The sequence below is a fragment of the Equus przewalskii genome, chromosome 10 (assembly GCF_037783145.1).
Source record: "Equus przewalskii isolate Varuska chromosome 10, EquPr2, whole genome shotgun sequence".
Classification (NCBI taxonomy): domain Eukaryota; kingdom Metazoa; phylum Chordata; class Mammalia; order Perissodactyla; family Equidae; genus Equus; species Equus przewalskii.
This window is the reverse complement of record NC_091840.1, coordinates 20,974,879-20,992,745: the sequence shown is the minus strand read 5'-3', so window position 1 is coordinate 20,992,745 and position 17,867 is coordinate 20,974,879. Positions and strand designations below refer to the sequence as shown.

Below are 17,867 nucleotides of genomic sequence, written 5' to 3'. Positions count from 1 at the left end.
GTACAAACCAGCTCTAAAGAAATACGTTTATTTAAAACTTACACTGAGACAAGTAGTAGCTTTAACACAGAACAAGATAGCTTTAGGAACACAAAACAAGCTATTTTACAATGTAATGTCTCAAAGTGTCCTAAATTCTACATCTCCTCTGACTTCATAGGAGAGTCGAGATTTCACTTTCAGTGGAGTGGGGGCTCGGATAACGCCAGCCAAAAACTCACTGGGTATCAGCTCCAACTAATAATTTATCTTACAGATAACTCGGCGAGCCCTAGTACGTGGATCATAAGATCTTTAGACATCTAGCAAGCACTACTTCTCACGGGTGCGTTATGCAGGAGGATTAAGTTAACAAGTGCTCTACTGTATGTGCTTCAGTACGACATTCGTAGTAATGGTCATATAGAGTAAGACAAAAGCCCTAACAAAGATAATCGAGAGAGCAGTTATTCCGCTCCCCAGTTAAACTCCTTGAAGCAATATGACTACGACATCATGTTATTGTTATTGTATTGCATCACTCCACTGTGAGCTCTTTTGTTTCCAATCACCAGAACATGTTAGAATATAAGCATTATAACGAAAACAAAAATGGACTATTCTCAAGAATGTCACAAACCGGAGTGATGAACTGTGCCAAAACGTCTGACAGTCAAAAAAGGAAACTGAATGGTTTCTTAAATATTCTGCAGTTAATCAGCCATCTATAAGCACCCTACTTTTCTAGTGTAGGCAGAGAACTTGCCTCACACTTCTGTATACTTTCAAAAGACACAAAAGGTGGCCAATATACCCTTTTTATTTAAGCTTAATTTGAGGAAGTACAAAAAAAGTCCCTTTATTTATGCTTGATTAGGCCAAGTAACTAAAATATACAATTTAGCTTACCTAGCTATAGTATAGTGTTCATATTAGAGTTATGAAGCAGAGAATGAAGTATTTAAACATACAACATGCTACACTAGTCAAGAAACAGAGAGGGGAAAAAGTGTGCCCTGGAAACTGCCTTACCAGCAGCCCGAAGAGTTTAAAGTACAAAAGCACACAAGTGTTCCATAAACACTATCTTTCCAGCTTCAAACTTCTGTTCTATATTTTAAAAGTTAGTATTTTTACATTTTTTGGTCCCAGAAATACTATACGACACAAAGTGATCAAAACAAAACTGATGTCAATGAATTTTGAGATGTTTTTAGCAAAATATTTTTGAATTGGCACAGCAAAAGCAAAGTTGGATATCAAGATACACAAGACTAATCATGCAAACACCGCAAGTGAGACTTACACAGTGAGCTCATGACTGACATTCTCCAGAGACACTGATGTTTACTATAAACCGTGTGGGGTAGGTATAGTTAAAGGATATCCACTCTAAGATATAAGCAGCCTCACAAAAGGTTATGTGCAGTTATTTTACTTTTTGGTATTATCAATTCCTCTCTTTTCCTTCCACAAAACAAAAACAAAACCAACAAAAAGGTTTGCTTGAATACACATTAAGCTGTCTTTTTAAAGCTGTATTTTTAACTGCTTAGATTACCAAACACAATCTCTAAGTTGTCATCAGAAAGGAAATTTCTTTCCTAAAGAGCCATCTTAGGCTGGTTATCATAATCAGAAACTTTCCAAATACTCTGGGAAGTTACTTCCAGTTCAGAATTTCAGAATGTCAGCCTTGAACAGATTTAAGCAAATCTGGTTTCTTTCTTTATTAACAAGTTAGTTAGGATATTTCAGAAACACAAGTTATTGATGTGAAATCACACATGTGAACTCCAATATGAAAATTAGAAATTCAGTAGTCAGGAAAACCTGCACACGTCATCATGCAAGGAAGGACTTACCCCTTCTTTTCAGCCATGGCCTAGGCTGCCTGCTGAGTCAAAAAACAACAGTTTCAATCAAGTTTTCAAAACCAGATTATACCTAAATCTTATGAGTCATAATTTCTGCCACATGATGTGAAAAAAAGACAAGCCTACAAATAAATTGGTAATGATTGTCTCAGAAGACAACTCTGAGATACAAAACAACCCGAAACCTAACATCACGCCCTTGTGGAGAGAAACTGGTACCCTAGGGAGCTGCTAAATTATCACCACCACCAAGAAAAGGGAGTCTGCACAGAGAAACGAGGACTGTACGCAGTGGGTTTTTCTGTCTTACTTGCATAAACCTCTCACAACTAAGAATTAGCACTTCTCAGAACCCAATGGCTGTTATTAAAATAACTAAAAGCAAATGGAAATTGAGAAAATGGTAGAGGTGGGGTAGGATATATATCCTCACATAGAAATATAACTTGCAGTTTCCCACCCCCACCCCAGGCTAAATTAAATTGTTTTAAAGCAGATTTTCAACACATTTTACTGAAAAACTTTGTCCCAGTCAGGAATACTAAGTTAGAAATTTCAGGAAAGTTCTTAGCATAGAGTCCAAGGGTTAAACATTAATAGTCTTACAGCAAATTGAGAGCCAAAAATTCTGGTTGTGCTTTTTTTTTTTTGATGTCTGACACAACTAATAGGAAGGTAAACTATAATGGACTAGGAAAAAAAATAACTGCACTTGGAATTCAACTTCTAGAATGGCATACCGGAATGTCTAAGAAGGTAGAAACATTCTGAAAGAAACAAGAAAAATAGACTGGCCGCACATTGCAAACCGTTAGAGCAGGAGTCTGTTCTGTTAACTGAATGCTAAGAGTCAACCTGAATGCTAATGTGTATAAAGCTTGGGAATACGTAAGAGAATCAGAAGGATGCATAAGAATAAATAAACACTAACTACAGAAATATATTTTTAAGAGCCATAATTATGCACCCAAATTTGGTACTCTAGACTCAGGCAAAATTCCAAAGAAAGTCTAGGGCAACTAGATAAAACATTGTAACAATCAGGGCTGAGAAGTAAGAAGGCTTCTCTTTAGCAACATTTCTCTAAATTATGTCCTTTTCATTTTGAAAAAAGTTTCTTTTAGAAAGGAATGATGATTCTATACAATACGCATTAGAGCAAAATTTAAAATTGAAGGCATTCAGTGTCGATTGTCATAGGCATTATTTATACTCATTAACTTATACTCAAGTAAGCCTGCAACTCCCGAAAAAAGTGTTTTTAAATTTTTTAATGCCTTTGATTTCTTAGGCTACACTAATAATACTTTTCTTCTTAGAGAAACAAATTTCACATATATAACTTCCTCTGTATTCAATCAGCTAAAGATCAATACTTTTGCCAGCGACATCATCTTGGAGTGATAGCTTGAAGTCTCTCACACAGTTGCAAAAGAAATGAAAATATTTAAAAATGCATGAGCCAATCACAAATTTCTCATCAGTCATCTCTTCTAGAAATAAAAATAGCATTTCTAGATAAACACATACAACAAAATATCAATGCAAACATTCTGAAATCTTGATGAAATATTGTGCTTTTTCCTTCAAATTTCAGTCTCACTATTGCACATACCTCCTGCGGATGAGGGCTCAGTGCATAAATTCTGATCTTGCCAAAACCAACCATTCAGGAAAAAATGAAAAGGAATATCAAAGTAAATGTGCAAATAAAATTGGTGCTTAAAGCATGTTCAAAACATAAGTCCCTAAAGACAAAGGAGTTAAAACTTGTTGGCAGAAAGACAGCCAAGTAACTACACCTGGTTTTTCCACTTGCCTTTAATAAGATCTTATTTAGCTAGCATACACACACAAACCAAAGTCAGAAAAACACCGCAAGTAACAAAAATTGCCACATATTGAATTGAGTTTCCCATTCTTCAGTTTTTACCTCTATTTCCTTTATATGGGGCAATAATTAGTTCAGGTAGAAAATAAGTTATCAACATACTTTTTCAAGTAACAGTCTGGGCATCTTCACCCTCACGAAACAGGTACGTATAACTGTTTTCAGCTGCGCGTATTAGAGAACCTAGCATTCGATCTGAGAGCTTGGCACTCGTCGCATGTTTAGGGCGTGCCGATGTATTTCTTGCATCTGTCTGATCCGGTCCTTCTGCCACATTAAGTTCTGAGGCATAGGATATCTCTGTGTGCCATGCAAGTACCGGTAGGGGATTCTCACGTGGCAAGCAGTGGCTCTACAACGGGGCTGCGGCATGGGAGGCAGAAGCATCCACCTCTTTCTTTCAGCGCAATATCGGTAGGCTTCTTTCCGATACTGTTTGTCAATATCATCACTGTTTTTCCAGCCTCCGATAATGAAAACGTCATCTTTGTAATAGCAAATAGCTGCTCCTTCAATGCTTAGGACTTCTGGGGGTAAGCTTTCAAGGATCTCATCAGAAACCTGGCTGGCGATTTTTCTTACCGCCTCTTCATTTTCTAAAGAATAACTCTTGGGACAGCACGATGCTGTCTGATAAAAGTTTGAATTGACCACAGACATTTGGAAAAAACAGTAATTGTCAATAAGTGGCAAAGATTCCACATCTTGCCACTGTCGAGTCTCTGTATCATAGCAAGTAATTACAGCCTTTAATCCATCTTCCGTGTCCCGGTCCACAGGGGTTCGGGCAGCAATGTACACAAACCGGTCTTCAATGGCTAGTGCTTTGACATCTCGAAGAATCTTTGGTGCCGATTCCAAGTTGTGCCATTTATCAATCTCGGGATTATAAACGGTGACATCCTTAAAGCCAGGACTAAAGTTGCCATGTCCTCCAATGCTGTAGAGCTTCCCTTTGACTTCTGTTAGCCCAAAAGAATGCTTCCTTGTCATCAGACTACAAACATGTTCCCACGTATTCAAATTTGGGTTATACTTTTCCACAGTCTTAGCAAATCCTGGTTCCATTGATCCAGCAACATACACGTAGGATTCTGTTACTGCAACAGCATGTCCATCAAGGTGATTATGAATATGGGGCAGGTTTACCCATCTGTCCTCATCGACGAAATATCCCACACATTCACTTAAATAGTCCCCTCCTTCTGACACCCCTCCAATAACCATGATCACGTCCATGTTTTGCCCATAACGAGGTAATAAGGAGACGTGAGAAGCAGGATGCTGGTATGTGCCAGACTGTATGTTCTCAGCTCTCAGAGCATGCCTCTCCACTGCATCGGCCACTAACTTGACGCAAACTTCATTACTGGCCACCAGCCTCTCTGGCTTGACATGCCGAGTAAGGTAAGTAGGTTTCATCTGGGACAACCTGAGCAATTTAAAAAGTTCTTCGAAGTATCTCTCTCTCTCTTCAGCATTTCTCTGAACCCACTTCAAAACTGTTTCAAAGAGAACCTCTTCAGAATCAACCGTAATTTCCAAGTCTGACAGCCAGTCTCGAATGAGATGGAAAGGTAAAGTATAAAATTCCTCATCCTGAATTACTTTGTGGAAATTTCTCCGGATCATATCGGCAGCTTTCAGAGCAAGCTGGCTCAGGGTATACATGTGAGCTAAGCTGTGAATGGCCACACAATTAGACAGGTGAAGTTTTTTCTTGAGAAATTCTCCACAAAATTCTTTTAAACGAATTAATAGGAACCTAAAACCAAAAGAAAGAGAAAAGATTAATTTTCAAATGTGCATATTTTATGTGGGTGCATTTTGAGAGCATCTGAATTATACAAATTGAAATGGTAAGCTTTACCTCACTCGATGCACAGCATCTGAAGAAAAGCAAACGCTCTCAAATTGAGTGTGTTTAAAGGCATATATAAAATCTTTATAGATATTTTAAATTATTTTATATATAGTTTATGCATAATCACATATTACACATAATATATATAACACACACACAATGGCGTTCTTAATTATTTAAGGTTTTCCAGAACATATCCTTTACTAAAGTACAACAGTCCCATACTTTATTTTCACAAATCCCAGTCCGAACTTGTCCATGCCGTCCTACCCCAACCCCATGCCAGGCACCAGCCTCTTCTCAGCGAAGGGACTCTACTAAGCGTGGACTCCATGGCACAGGAACTGTGGCTCCTGGGACGCTCGGGGACTCAAACGTCAGAAGGAGCAGCAGTGGGGGCTTTATGTCAGAGGCTTTAACCTCCTCTGCACCAGCTTTCTCCCTGGGCAGCCGGGGACGGGGGAAGGGCTGGTCCTTGGAGGCTGTGGCCTAAGTCAGTTCCCCTTAAGTAGGGTGGCAAGGCAAACTTACACATCTGAAGAAGCCAGGAAATAAAACGACAACAAGAAAAAACATGTGCAGGACAGTTCAGGTTGAAAGAGAGAAGAAGGGGGTTTGGCATGTGGCTGACTAGAAGTTGTCTGCCGACCTCAATTCATTTAAAGTTAAAACAAAACACCACAAGAGTTTCAGCCAAATCCATAACTCTGGCAGAATTCGGCCAGGGTGGCCAATTAGAGACCACTGCTTTAAAAAGAGAAGTCCCCAGAACTGAGAACCGTAAACAATATAAGGATGACTTCATCAGTGCGGGCCTCTCCCATTTCAGTAACCATTTGTTGTTATAGTTGTTGTGCTTAGTGTATAAAGATCAATGAGACAGGTTCCTTTCACCCTCTTCGGGGAACACAGCATCTTAGAGATAAAACAAAGAAAAGGGGGAGTGGTAAGAGCTCTAGTGGCTCTCAGACATGTGTGGGTGCCAGAGTCACTGGATTCCCAGGCTGCCCCCACCCCCACCCAGAGGTCCTCTTTTTGGCAGGCACTCCAGGTAATTCTGACACACATTCCCTTAGACAGTGTTTGGAAACACTGCTCTATGAAAACAATAGCTATCACATCTAGGTATTTGCACGTGATGGGCATCGCACTGGGCGCTCCCTATGACTTCCTTACGTTGTAAGTGCCCTGCAAGGTGGGTGGCAGGGAGAGGGATCCTGCCTCAGAAGTGATGGAGAGATTTGATGTGATGGTTGCAGGGCACTTAGAAGAACACCTAAAAGTGCTGGGCAGCTGACAGATGGAGAGCAGTTAGAGTTTTACGTAAATTGCCTGGGGTGTTCTCTCCTCTCCTCGCCTGCAACTCTCCAATAAAGCAGGGACAAATCTAAAAACTCAAGCTCACAGGATGGAGGCCAGCACAGCTTGCGTAAGCACAATGACCCTTCTTCATCCAGTTACATTCAATAAACCTCCCTCTCTCAGCTCTACGCCCGCCCGGCCCCACACCACCCTCTTACAGGTGACCCAGCCTCATGCTTTGAGAAAACAGAAGCAATCAGGCAGAAACTTCATCTTCCCACCACCCAACATGCCTGCAGCTGTACCCTACACTCTGCCTTCCCCGTCCAACTTGTCCATTTTGTTGCTGTTGAAGAAGAGTCGCCCTGAGATAACATCTGTTGCCAATCTTCCTCTTTTTGTATGTGAGCCGCTGCTACCACAGCATGGCCACTGGTGAGTGGTGTAGGTCGGGGCCCAGGAACCAAACCTGGGTTCGGTTCCCTGGTTCCCCGGCCGCTGAAGCGGGGTGCACCGACCTTAACCACTAGGCCACCAAGGCTGGCCCCAGGTTTTCCATTTTTAACATAGATGGATTCTATCGCCTTCTTGGCTTCAAGGACTTTTGCTCCTGCAAATATTCCTCTGCTCCTGTAACATCAATTTCCCTTCCACCGATTCATTTTTTACCAGCACACAAACATGCTCTATATAATCTTAGCAGGGGAGAGGAAGACAGACCTCGCTTGAGTCCTCCCCAAACATCTCCATGTGTATCATTTTTCTGATGCTCTTTATAGCAAGATAACTTAAATGGCTCTTGTCAATGTGCCATCAAAGACCTCTATTATCACCAAATCCAAAGATCACTTACGGTTGACAGAGTTGACATGATTGGCGACGCCCTCCCTGACACCCGTTCTTTCTAGGCTTCCATGGGATCAGTCTCCTCTTTAACATTCTGGAGAACCCCAGGGCTCAGTCCTGCCCCTGCTCTTCTCGAGCTACCCTCTCTTCCTAAGTAACTTCATCCATCTCATGGCTTTAATTACCATCCCTAGGTTAATTTCCTCCCCATCTCTAGCTCCCAATGCTCTTATACCCAACTGCCTATTCAGACATCTCCTGGACCAAAACCAAACTCCTAAGCTTCCTCCCAAGCTTGCTTTCCTGCAGTTTTCCACATCTTAGTAAGTAACAACTCCATCTAACTGCTTGGGTCAAAAAACTAGCAGTCTTTTCCCTTATGCCTTACAGCAAATCCATCTCCTCTACCTTCAAAATATATCTAGAATTGGAGTACTTCTTATCACCTTTACGTCTCCCTCCTCAGCCCAAGCCTCCAGGACCATTGCAACAATCTCCTAAACTAGTCTCTGCTTCTGCCCTGCAGCCCCTTCCCCACTGCTCCGTCCTTTTTCCAACACAGCACAATTCTTCAAATCCGATTACACCATTCCTCTGCCCCAAACCTTTCCATCTCCTTCAGATCAAGGGCTCAAGTCCTTCCTCAGGCCTACCAGACCCGATGCCACCTGGATCCATCCCCATTACGACCCTGAGGCCCCTCCTTCTCCCCTCACCCTGCATCCCTTTGATGTAGCCACACTGAATTCCTGTTATTCTCTAACATCCAGACAAGCTCCACCTCAGGGCCTTTACACCAGGGTCCCCTGACCAAAACACTCTTTACCTCGCCTCCTTCAGTTCTTTGCAAAATGTCTTCTTGATGAGGCCTTCTCTATCCATCCAATTTTAAAAAGTTTCTCTCCACCAGCACTTTCTATATGCCCCACCATGCTTTATTTTTCATCATAGCTATAACAATCATCCAACACGCTACCCATTTCACTTATTTATTGTCCATCTACCAACAAAAATACAATGAGAAAAGGGATTTTGGTCTGTTTTGTTCACCAGTGAATCCCCAGCTCCTTAGAACCCAGTGTCTGATCTGATGCATAATAGGTACTCAATAAGTGTTTGTTAAAATGACACAGCCATAACATAATACTGCCAAAACAGACTCCTCCCCATCTCCATAAATGGCATTCACCCGCCTCCTAACCAGGCTCTGAAGCATCCATTCCTGCCCCCTACAATCCATTTTCCACAGTAGCCGAATCATCTTTTAAAATATTTAAGTCAGATAATTTCTTTACCCAGCTTCCCACCACCCAGTAAAATCCAACTCCTTATTTCAACGCATTTCACACACCTTCTCCCCTTCGCCCTACTGGATTTCTCTTTTAGTTCTTCTCTAAGCCAAGCTGAATCCTGCCTGAGGGCCGTTGCACTATCTGCCTGGAATGTTCGTTCCCTATCTTTGCACGGCCAGTTCTTCCTTGCCGTTTAGAGGTCGGTTTAAATGTCATCTCCTCAGAAACCTCTTTCCTCTACCCAATCACTATCTTTCCATCCCGTTTCAATGTCAACACAGCACTTATTACACGCAGGCTTTCTTTTCGACTGTCTTTGTCCCTCCACCTGGGATCTGAGCTCCCTCAGAGCAGGGCGCCTTCGCGGGACTGCCCGGGGGCGTCCTCAATGCGCGGCACAGCGGCTGCTCCACAGCACCCGGTGGGCGCTCAGTTAAGTCTCCAGTGAAGGCAGTTTTTCAGGGCTCACTCGAGCCCACCCGTGGGCACTGCTCTCCCCGCCTTCTGCGCTCTCCCTGGAGCATCCGCATCTCCGCCTCCCGGCGCCGCGGCCCCCGCTCCCCGCCTACCTGTCGGCCAACTCCAGCACCTCGTGCACACTGCCCGTGCTGACGCGGATGCGCCCGGTGTACATGTACTCGATCACGGCTTCCACCGTGTCGGGTTCAGGCCCGGGCTCGGAGCTCCACTTGCGCATCTCCACCCGGCCCGAGCGGGACTCGGAGAACTGGCCCGAGAGCAGGGGCGTGAAGTACTCAGTGGCGGCGGCCAGCACCGAGCGATGCGCCCGGAACTCACGGCCGCCGGCACCGCCGAAGCACAAGGTAATGTCGCAGAAGAGGCCCTGGCGCCGCTGCTCGTTCTGCCTCCACGACAGCTCCGAGCAGTGAGAGCTGCACTCGAAATCCTCAGCCTCTGGGCCCGGGTCGCCCCCGCTCGCCTCCATTGCAGACAAGCCGGGCCCAGGCCCGAAGTCCACCGTGCCGCTGCCTCTGACTTCGGCAGCCAGCCCCGCCGAGCCGGCGGCGGCCGTCTCCATGCTCTCCATCTCCAAAACCTGCAGAGATGCGGCCGCCGCTGCCGCCGCCGCAGCCGCCACCGCCGCCGCCGCCATCTTGACGCCGCCGCGCCCGAGCGCCGCAGCCTCGGAACGATCCGGCCGTTCTGGTGCGACACAGAGGGATTCTGGGAATAAATAGTGGGCGCGGGGCGGAGCCGGCGGCCCCGGGTCTGCGCACGCGCCGCCGCGCCCGGCCCACCTTGGAAAAGGCTCGGTCGTACTGCTGGCCAGTTGTGATTGCGCCCCCCGACGCCTCCCGCTAGGTGTCAGTGGAAGGATGGCTTGTTTCCTTCCCCTTAGTGGGTGGCATGCTCTTCGCGGTCGCCTGGTAAAGCAAAAGCCACCTTAGGCCATCACCCATTGTTGGTGTCTTGTATGGCAACATAGGATCTTTAAAGATTTACAATGGCTTTGGAGTAAAATTTTAAAAAGAAAAAAAAAAGACTTGAGACCGAGCCCCAGCTACGAGGATGAGGGTGATCAAGTTACTTATCATCTCTGAACGAATTTATCTTCTGAAAACGGGTATATTATCTGCGTTGGAAGATCGCTGTGAGGATTAAATGAGATGATGTTTGTCAAGTGTTTTGCATAGCGCTTGGTGCATAGTTACTGTTCCCTATATACTTGTTAAGATGACTAAATCCACTTTTGGGTTTTGAGCAAGGAAGTGGCTCAGTTAGATCTGTTTTGAAAAATATCACTGGTGGCTGCGTGGAAAATGGACTGTAAGGGTACAAGGTAGAACTAGGGGCAGAGTTAGCAGACCAGATAGGGACTTGGCGCCCAGATAGAGAAGTAGAGGGAAAGATGACTTCGGTGCCTTTGGTTTGAACATCCTGGTGGGCAGGGCTTTGGTTCCTGCTCACGGGGAAAGGGGAGGTGCAAATTTAGGGGAGAAGATAGAATGATTTCTGTTTTTTTGAAGATAGTGTTTTGATTTCTTTTTTTAAGAAGTGGATAAACATTTTAAAAACTACATGTAGTAAAACTATTAGAAAGTACAGTTCAAAGGAATGCAGATGAAAGGATATAGATGACATGAGACAGCAGTATGTCTTCACTGTTACTATATAGTTTATTTAAACCAAACTATGATAATATAGAGAAGAGACTGAGGTTGGCAGCTGCCCAGAATCTTTGTGGATTACAGATGCAAACTGGCTGGAGCAGAGTCCTTAGACCCATATTTCAGTAACAGACAAATCAGTTGCATAAATACAGAGAACGTAAGACACAAGACATTTCACAGCTTTTTCTTTTGTGTTTCCATTTTAAAATATGTATGTTACAACTTTACATTTTAAATTACTAATCCACATATTTTGTGACAATGGCTAAGGATGCAATGGTCCCATCCATCCCACTGACATAGCAGACTTGGGTCTGCAACATGGAACATTTCAGCAGGATACCAAACAAATCTTTAACATATAACATACAAACATCCTAAAAAAAATAAGATTAATACAATGCTCTTCATGTTATATGGGGAGGAAGAGAGAATGGAAAAACAAGACATTAGGGGTGCTTTAAATGTATAGTATCTTGAGGTCTTACAAGTTTCATTCTCTTCCTCCAAGGGAAGAAAAAAATTTAACTAAAGGAAAAAAGAAAGCAACATCATAACACCCTACAATGCGGAAAAACACTACCCTGACGTGCTTAGATACTTCCAGATAATAAATACAGCAGGGAGCAGAGCAAATGTCACAAGTATTGGCTTGGTTTTTATTTCTATGTGTATAAAAAAAAACCCCACAAAAAACATGAAGCTTCTTTGTGTGGAATGAACAGTGTTAGCCTGTGGATGTTGGTCCTCAGTTGCCTGTACATTGGTGGCTATTTACATCCAGGCTTATCCTATAGCAAACTCCAGGGCCAGCCATCTGAGCACTATTTCCAGGGGGAGGAGTTCTTGTCTTCACTTTACTGCAGGAGGATTCCTGTCTCAGTTACATGCTCATGTGTTCCGGAAGAACATATGAAATATCATCCCACGGGTGACGATACAGCCCCTGCTTCAGCCTCTTCTGATCAAGATAGTGTCCTAAAATGGAGCAAGTGCATCCTTTTGTTAAGAGTTGGTGAGTTTATTAAAGTTTGGTGAAGGAGAGAAGACAAAGAAGGGAAATCTTCCTGATGCAAAGGAATGGGGAAGTAAATCCAGATCCATTCCATAGGCAGCTGCCAGCCTTGGTAAAAGGAAACTGTTGAATTTGTTTTCTCAGGCTAGCAACTGAAGTCATTTCCAAAAACAAAGGGACAAAGATAAAGATAAGGGGGAAGTTAAAGGAAGGAAGGAAGGATTAGGAACAATGGTTAAGACAACGTGACATCTCTTTTGTAGAAACTCAACCACATGGGTAGTGGTACAGCTAAACCAAAGGGGTAAAAAAAAACCCCAAAAAACTCTTAAAACAACAACAATAACAACAACTCACCAATGAAGCCCATGCTCCTCCCCAGCACAAAGATGCCGTTGAGGGCTCCAATGTCAATATACTCATCAGCTTCTTCCCTGCAACACACCATCGACTTGTAGTTTTAAAATGGCTCACGCGACGGCCCTCCTGCCCACAGACAGTCTGACTTCCACCCGGGAACGAGAAGTTGGCTCTCTTTGGTTTCAAAGGAGAAAAAAGGGGTGTACCCAGTGGTGGGAGAAAAGGCAGTTTTCATTTTCTTCTTTCTGCCTCTCCCTATTTTCTAAATCCTCTATAATGAGCATGCAGGGCTTTTAGAGTTTGGAAGAAATAACAACAAAGTCAATCAATGTTCTGAAGAAGAAGAGGGTCGCAAAGCTCACCGAGTGAAGGACCCACAGTTTCTAAGCATGTCTACAAATGCGACTCCGATGAGGCCGTCTACATTCAGGATAAGATTTGGTTTCTGGGAAGGCAAAAAATTCAAGGCATTAACATGATTTGTCACTTCTTCCTTGTCATTTCCCACTATTACTACTACTATGATTACCACCAATTCTAACCACCATTTAAAAACCTCCCACCAAAACAACCCGGTTGATTAGGAGAGACCGTGTCTTACTCGCCTGGTTGACACTTCATATATGTCTGTTGAACTTAGTTATGCAACTGAAATAAAATTTACCAGAAAACCAGGTTTGATTTTAGCTGCACAATTAGAACGTAACCTGGCTTTCATTTTCCCCAAGAAATTCACCCAAAACTGATTCGGGAACTAGGGACATTTTCTCCTTTACCTTCGAGGTGGTGATCTTCTCTACTTCCAGCGCGTAGTCGAGCAGGGGGGTGGCAGGGAAGTGCTGTCTGACGTGGTCTTTGAGGATCTGCACTCGCATGTCTGGGTTGTTGATCTGGAAAGTGACCCACAGTTCCCAAGGAACCAACTCTAACACTGCTGTTAAGGGGTGTGTTCATGGTCGTGTCGCAGGTGGACACTACTGTACGTAATGTATCCGGGAGGTGTGTCTCAGGGACCTGAGCCACGTGCATGATTCCATGTGGCACAGATTATGACGCTGCTGTGGGGCTCAAGGTTTCTGAAGTCCTCTCATATCTCATTTGAGCCTCAGAACAACCTTTGTAGGTTCTCCCTTTTACGTTACAAGCAAGGAACTGAGACGTGGAGACGTTCCGTGAGTTAGCTGTGGGTCCTATGGTGCTAAGCAGCAGGGGGCTGGGGCTCACCCACTCTCCAACCAGAAGTCTTAGGGTCTAGCAGTAGCCATGCTGCCCACCAACTCAGTAGTCAAGCTGAGCTGTAACAAAGTTCTCAGTGTTTTTTTTCCTTCCTCAAAGCCCCAGTGCACAGTTATATATTCTAGTGGTAAGTCCTTCTAGTTCTTCCACATGAGCCACTGCCACAGCATGGCTACTGACAGACGGGTAGTATGGTTCTGTGACTGGGAACTGAACCTGGAGCGCCAAAGCAGTGAGAGCACCAAACTTTAACCGCCAGGCCATCAGGGCTGGCTCAAGCTCTCAGTTTTTAACTAAGCAAGCACATGGTGGCAGTGGGGCAGCAAAGCACCCCTGACATTTCAGGAAAAACTCTGGACCTGCATTGAATGGCAACGAACCATGTAAGGAAACCCACAGGAAGCAATAATCTGTCAGTGGGGGAGTGAGATGGTTTAAACACACGCCGAATCCCAATGCCACAGAGACCTCCCTTAGCAAAGAGACACGCTAGGTCACAACGGACTCCAGAAAGGAGGGAGCCCAAAAGACTACGTGTGGCAGTGCAGGGCTGACGCTATCTCAGAAAGATGCCCTGCGCTGTGTGTGCACTGTCTGCTCTCGAGCTGGGGACGGCTGAGCAGAGTTCAGCAAAGCCAGGATGAAACGTCCCCCAGAACTAACCATGTGCCCTGGTTCTAATGCAGTCCTTACTCATCAAGCAGACTCTGGAGGCCTACCCTGAGCTGGCCAGGCACTTGGATGCCTGGACGGGGGTGTCTCAGATCACATGCCTGGCCCTCTTCTATTAATGTGAGTCATACATCCTGCCTGGATCAGCAGAATGACTGACTGAATGAGGTTTCTGGAGCAACAGAACCAAGGACATCGAGGCTAAGGGACCTAGAAGGAGCTGTCCCTGTAAGGCCCTGAACAGCTGTACCTCTTCTCTTTCCCTTTGATTTCTAAACACAACTCATTCCCAGGACACACAGGGACTCCGTGCACTATGGGGGACTCTATTAGCCATTTAAAATATTCACCACGCCCCCACACTTTTCCCAATCAAGCTGACCCTGATATTATTGCTCTTCCTGCCCCAGTGATGGCATGCTTAACCATGTGACTTGCTGTGACCAATGAAATGTGAGCGAAAGTGAGCCATGCAACTTCCAAGCAGAAGCCGTCAGAGCTTTCATGGGGTTCTGCCATGGCTGTTGTCCTTCTGACATAAGGCAGCACACCCTGGATAGGGGCTGCTCCTTCAGCAGAAATGATGGAGAACAGAGCTGCAGCCAACCCACAGTGGATGTAGGGTGAATAAGAACCAAACCTTTGCTGTTGTAAGCCACTGAGATTTCTGGAGTAGTCTTACTGTAGCACACAACATCATCTAGCCTAAGGTGACCGATTTGTCCCTTTAACCCTGACCTTTGTCCTTTATCCTATAAGGTTCATTGGGCAGAAGCTAAGGTTACCAAATTGCCAGCTCATCATATTTTCACACCACAATTCAACAAGATAAAAACTGTTTAAGGGCAAGCTGTATTATCATGGAAAAAACAGCTGCTTTATATTTGGCATCTGTCAACACATCCAAACTTTTGCATGTTGGGACTCAAGAGCCTGGGTATTCCCAGCTAAGTCAATGCTCTCTCCTCACCATCTACCCTGTAGATCCAGTCCCGTAAGGGAGCAACAACTTACCGATTTCACTCGGTGACCGATGCCCATGATCAGTTTTCCTTCCTTCTTCATCTTGTTCACAAACTCCATGGGGATAATGCCACTGTCAAAGGCTTTGCTGAACATCTTGGCTGCGGCATCCAGGGCACCCCCGAACCGGTCCCCCTGAAGGAGAAGCAAGCCCATGTTACCCTGAGCTGTAAGAGTCTCCTTCAGCTTCACAGACCCACCTGGCAGGCCCTGAAGAGCCCCCAGCAATGGGGTTTTACACTCAGGGGTTCCTTGCAGGACCCTGCTGCAACCAAGTGGCATGATGCCAAAGCCCAGTGTCCCCGCTGTCCACCTCCCAGGATAACAGTACTCACAATGGTGAGCAGCCCCGAGGTGAGGCTGGAGACCAGGTCCTTCCCAGCCCGAGCACAGATGATGGTGTTGTGAGCCCCAGACACGGCTGGCCCATGATCAGCCGTCACCATCAGGCACATCTCAATGAACTGGCAGGAGTACTTGGGCAACCTGGAGGAGGGTGGGCAAAGGCGAGCTGCTGAACAGGAGGTTCACTGACAAGGCCATGCTTCTACTTTCTCCCATCTGTCCAGATAAGTCACTCAAAGTCAAGAAGGGCAGCATCTCCCAATCCAGGTCTAACACCCTCATATGACTCCAAGGCAAAAACCTCCTGATTCTGGAGCAGCTCTGGACTTTGCTAAAATTAAATTCTGCTTTAAAATAAGAGTTAGAAACCAGGGTTTGAAATCTCTTCTTTAGGCAGCAGTTTTCAGCATGAGTTGCTGCAAGAGGATTGGACCTCTATTTGTGGCTACCCTTTAGGTACCAGACAGAGAGGAAGTGAGGTGCCTGTCCCTTCCACAATGTAGGAGGCCCCAGGCATGGTCAGCCTCCCAACTGATAATTAAGAATAAAATCTGGAAGTGGTGCACCTACAACACGACTGACGAACAATAATGTACAACTGAAATTCACAAGATTGTAAACTATCATAATCTCAATAAAAATTAAAAAAAAAAAAGAATAAAGTTTGGAGATGTGGGGACACAAAAGCAGAGTGAAACCTGCTCAGGTGTTACAGCCCATGAGCTCTTCCCAGGAAGGGCCCCAGACAGGACTGAGACCCACCTCTCTGCAGGTGAGGGCAGGACACAAAGCAAGATTTCAACCTGGCCTCTGCCCAGTGCCACCCCAAGCCAGGGCTCTGTGAATCATGTACTCGCTGGCCCCCCTGCCCAGCTGTTGGTCCTAGGGGAGGGGTAAGCTTGGGAATTGAAAAAAAACCAGTTTTTTCTCACATTCAGGCTGATGAGACCCAAATTTGCAAAGGACACAGTACGATCAAGGTACTTTATGCCTGTTCAGCAACTCCACCAGGCCTGCACTCTCTGAGCTACCAGCTCCATCCACATCTCCCTGCTGACCCCTACCTTTCTCCCCAGAGGCCTGCATTTAAACTGTTCCATTTCTTTAAAAGTTCCCAGGGGAAAGGGGCTGATTCAGGATGTCTGATGAGGTCATTGCTTTCTACTTCTCTTGGCTGAGTCTGGCCTTGCTGTCTTGGGAAGACTTGGGAACAGCCTGTCTCTGTTCCCTCTGGCCTTTCAACTGATCTGAGGCCATAAAGACTGACCTTGGACATATTCCCCAAGGCTGCCCACCCCAACTCCCTTGTCAGGAGAAAATCATTAACTCCAACTTGCAGGGCCCTACTATCTTCTGCCCTCCAGGCCTCACCTTCTCTGGAACCAGAGGAGGCCGAGGACCCCACCGATGCCCATCTCTTCCTTGAAGACCTCAGTGATGGGCATGCCCGCGTAGATGAGCTCCTGGCCTCGCTCGTCACAGATGCTGGTCATGAACGAGGCAGGTTTGCGGATCAAGCCCAGCTCCTGAGTAGAGGTGGGGACAGACAGAAGCAGTGCTATGGTGACCACAAAGATGTTTCCAGGCCTATCCCACTGTGCTCTCAGAACCAGTGTCACAAGGAATGTCTTAAATTCTGGCAGCCAACCAACAACTCTCAGACAAACACCTCCCAAGAAAGAGGCACAAAAGCCCTTTTCTTCGATGATTTCAGGCGTAGAAAATGGGAGCACCATGCCCACGGCACTGGCTCAGCCTCAGCACCATTTCTGTTCAGTACTGAGCATTTGCGGGGCCAGGCAGTGCGCTAAACCACTGACATCCATCAGCTCATTTTAACCTCACAAAGGAGACTGATCCCTCGTGTTACAGCAGAGGAAACGAGACTCAGAGAGGCTCAGTCACCAGCCCAAGGCCACCTGGCTAAGAAACGGAAGAATGAATCCAAAGGGAGAATCTTAAGACACTCCACATCTGGCTGCCAACCCCACACCAAAATGTAATGAGGCCCATGGCTGTGGACATGGGGGCTC

General features: G+C 45.3%; 2 protein-coding genes across 5 annotated transcripts in view; both read right to left on the bottom strand.

The window, feature by feature from the left end:
- Positions 1–12: 12 nt before the first annotated feature.
- KLHL11 (kelch like family member 11) lies at positions 13–11,164 on the bottom strand. The gene is made up of 2 exons (XM_070561961.1): positions 9,621–11,164; positions 13–5,512 (listed from the first exon to the last, which is right to left on the bottom strand). Exons 1-2 carry the CDS (start codon positions 10,163–10,165, stop codon positions 3,931–3,933), a joined length of 2,127 nt encoding a protein of 708 aa, XP_070418062.1. The 5' UTR covers positions 10,166–11,164; the 3' UTR covers positions 13–3,930.
- A 2-nt stretch (positions 11,165–11,166) lies between these two features.
- The window catches only part of ACLY (ATP citrate lyase), a 40,520-nt gene continuing 33,819 nt past the window's right edge, over positions 11,167–17,867 (bottom strand). For all 4 annotated transcript variants that reach the window (XM_008519228.2, XM_008519231.2, XM_008519230.2 and 1 more), the window contains 7 exons: positions 17,206–17,360; positions 15,825–15,975; positions 15,481–15,624; positions 13,335–13,448; positions 12,921–13,003; positions 12,556–12,632; positions 11,167–12,161 (listed from right to left, as the gene is read on the bottom strand). In XM_008519228.2, the coding sequence (XP_008517450.2) occupies positions 12,067–12,161; positions 12,556–12,632; positions 12,921–13,003; positions 13,335–13,448; positions 15,481–15,624; positions 15,825–15,975; positions 17,206–17,360 (819 nt within the window). In that variant the 3' untranslated portion in view covers positions 11,167–12,066. The remainder of the gene's footprint in view (positions 12,162–12,555; positions 12,633–12,920; positions 13,004–13,334; positions 13,449–15,480; positions 15,625–15,824; positions 15,976–17,205; positions 17,361–17,867) is intronic.

Bases quoted from the DNA above. Each gene is read 5' to 3' on its own strand.
- KLHL11 (XM_070561961.1), bottom strand. From the start codon at position 10,165: ATGGCGGCGGCGGCGGTGGCGGCTGCGGCGGCGGCAGCGGCGGCCGCA. The intron at 5,513-9,620 runs GTAGGCGGGGAG...TTTTGGTTTTAG, and splicing joins GTGCTGGAGTTGGCCGACAG to GTTCCTATTAATTCGTTTAA.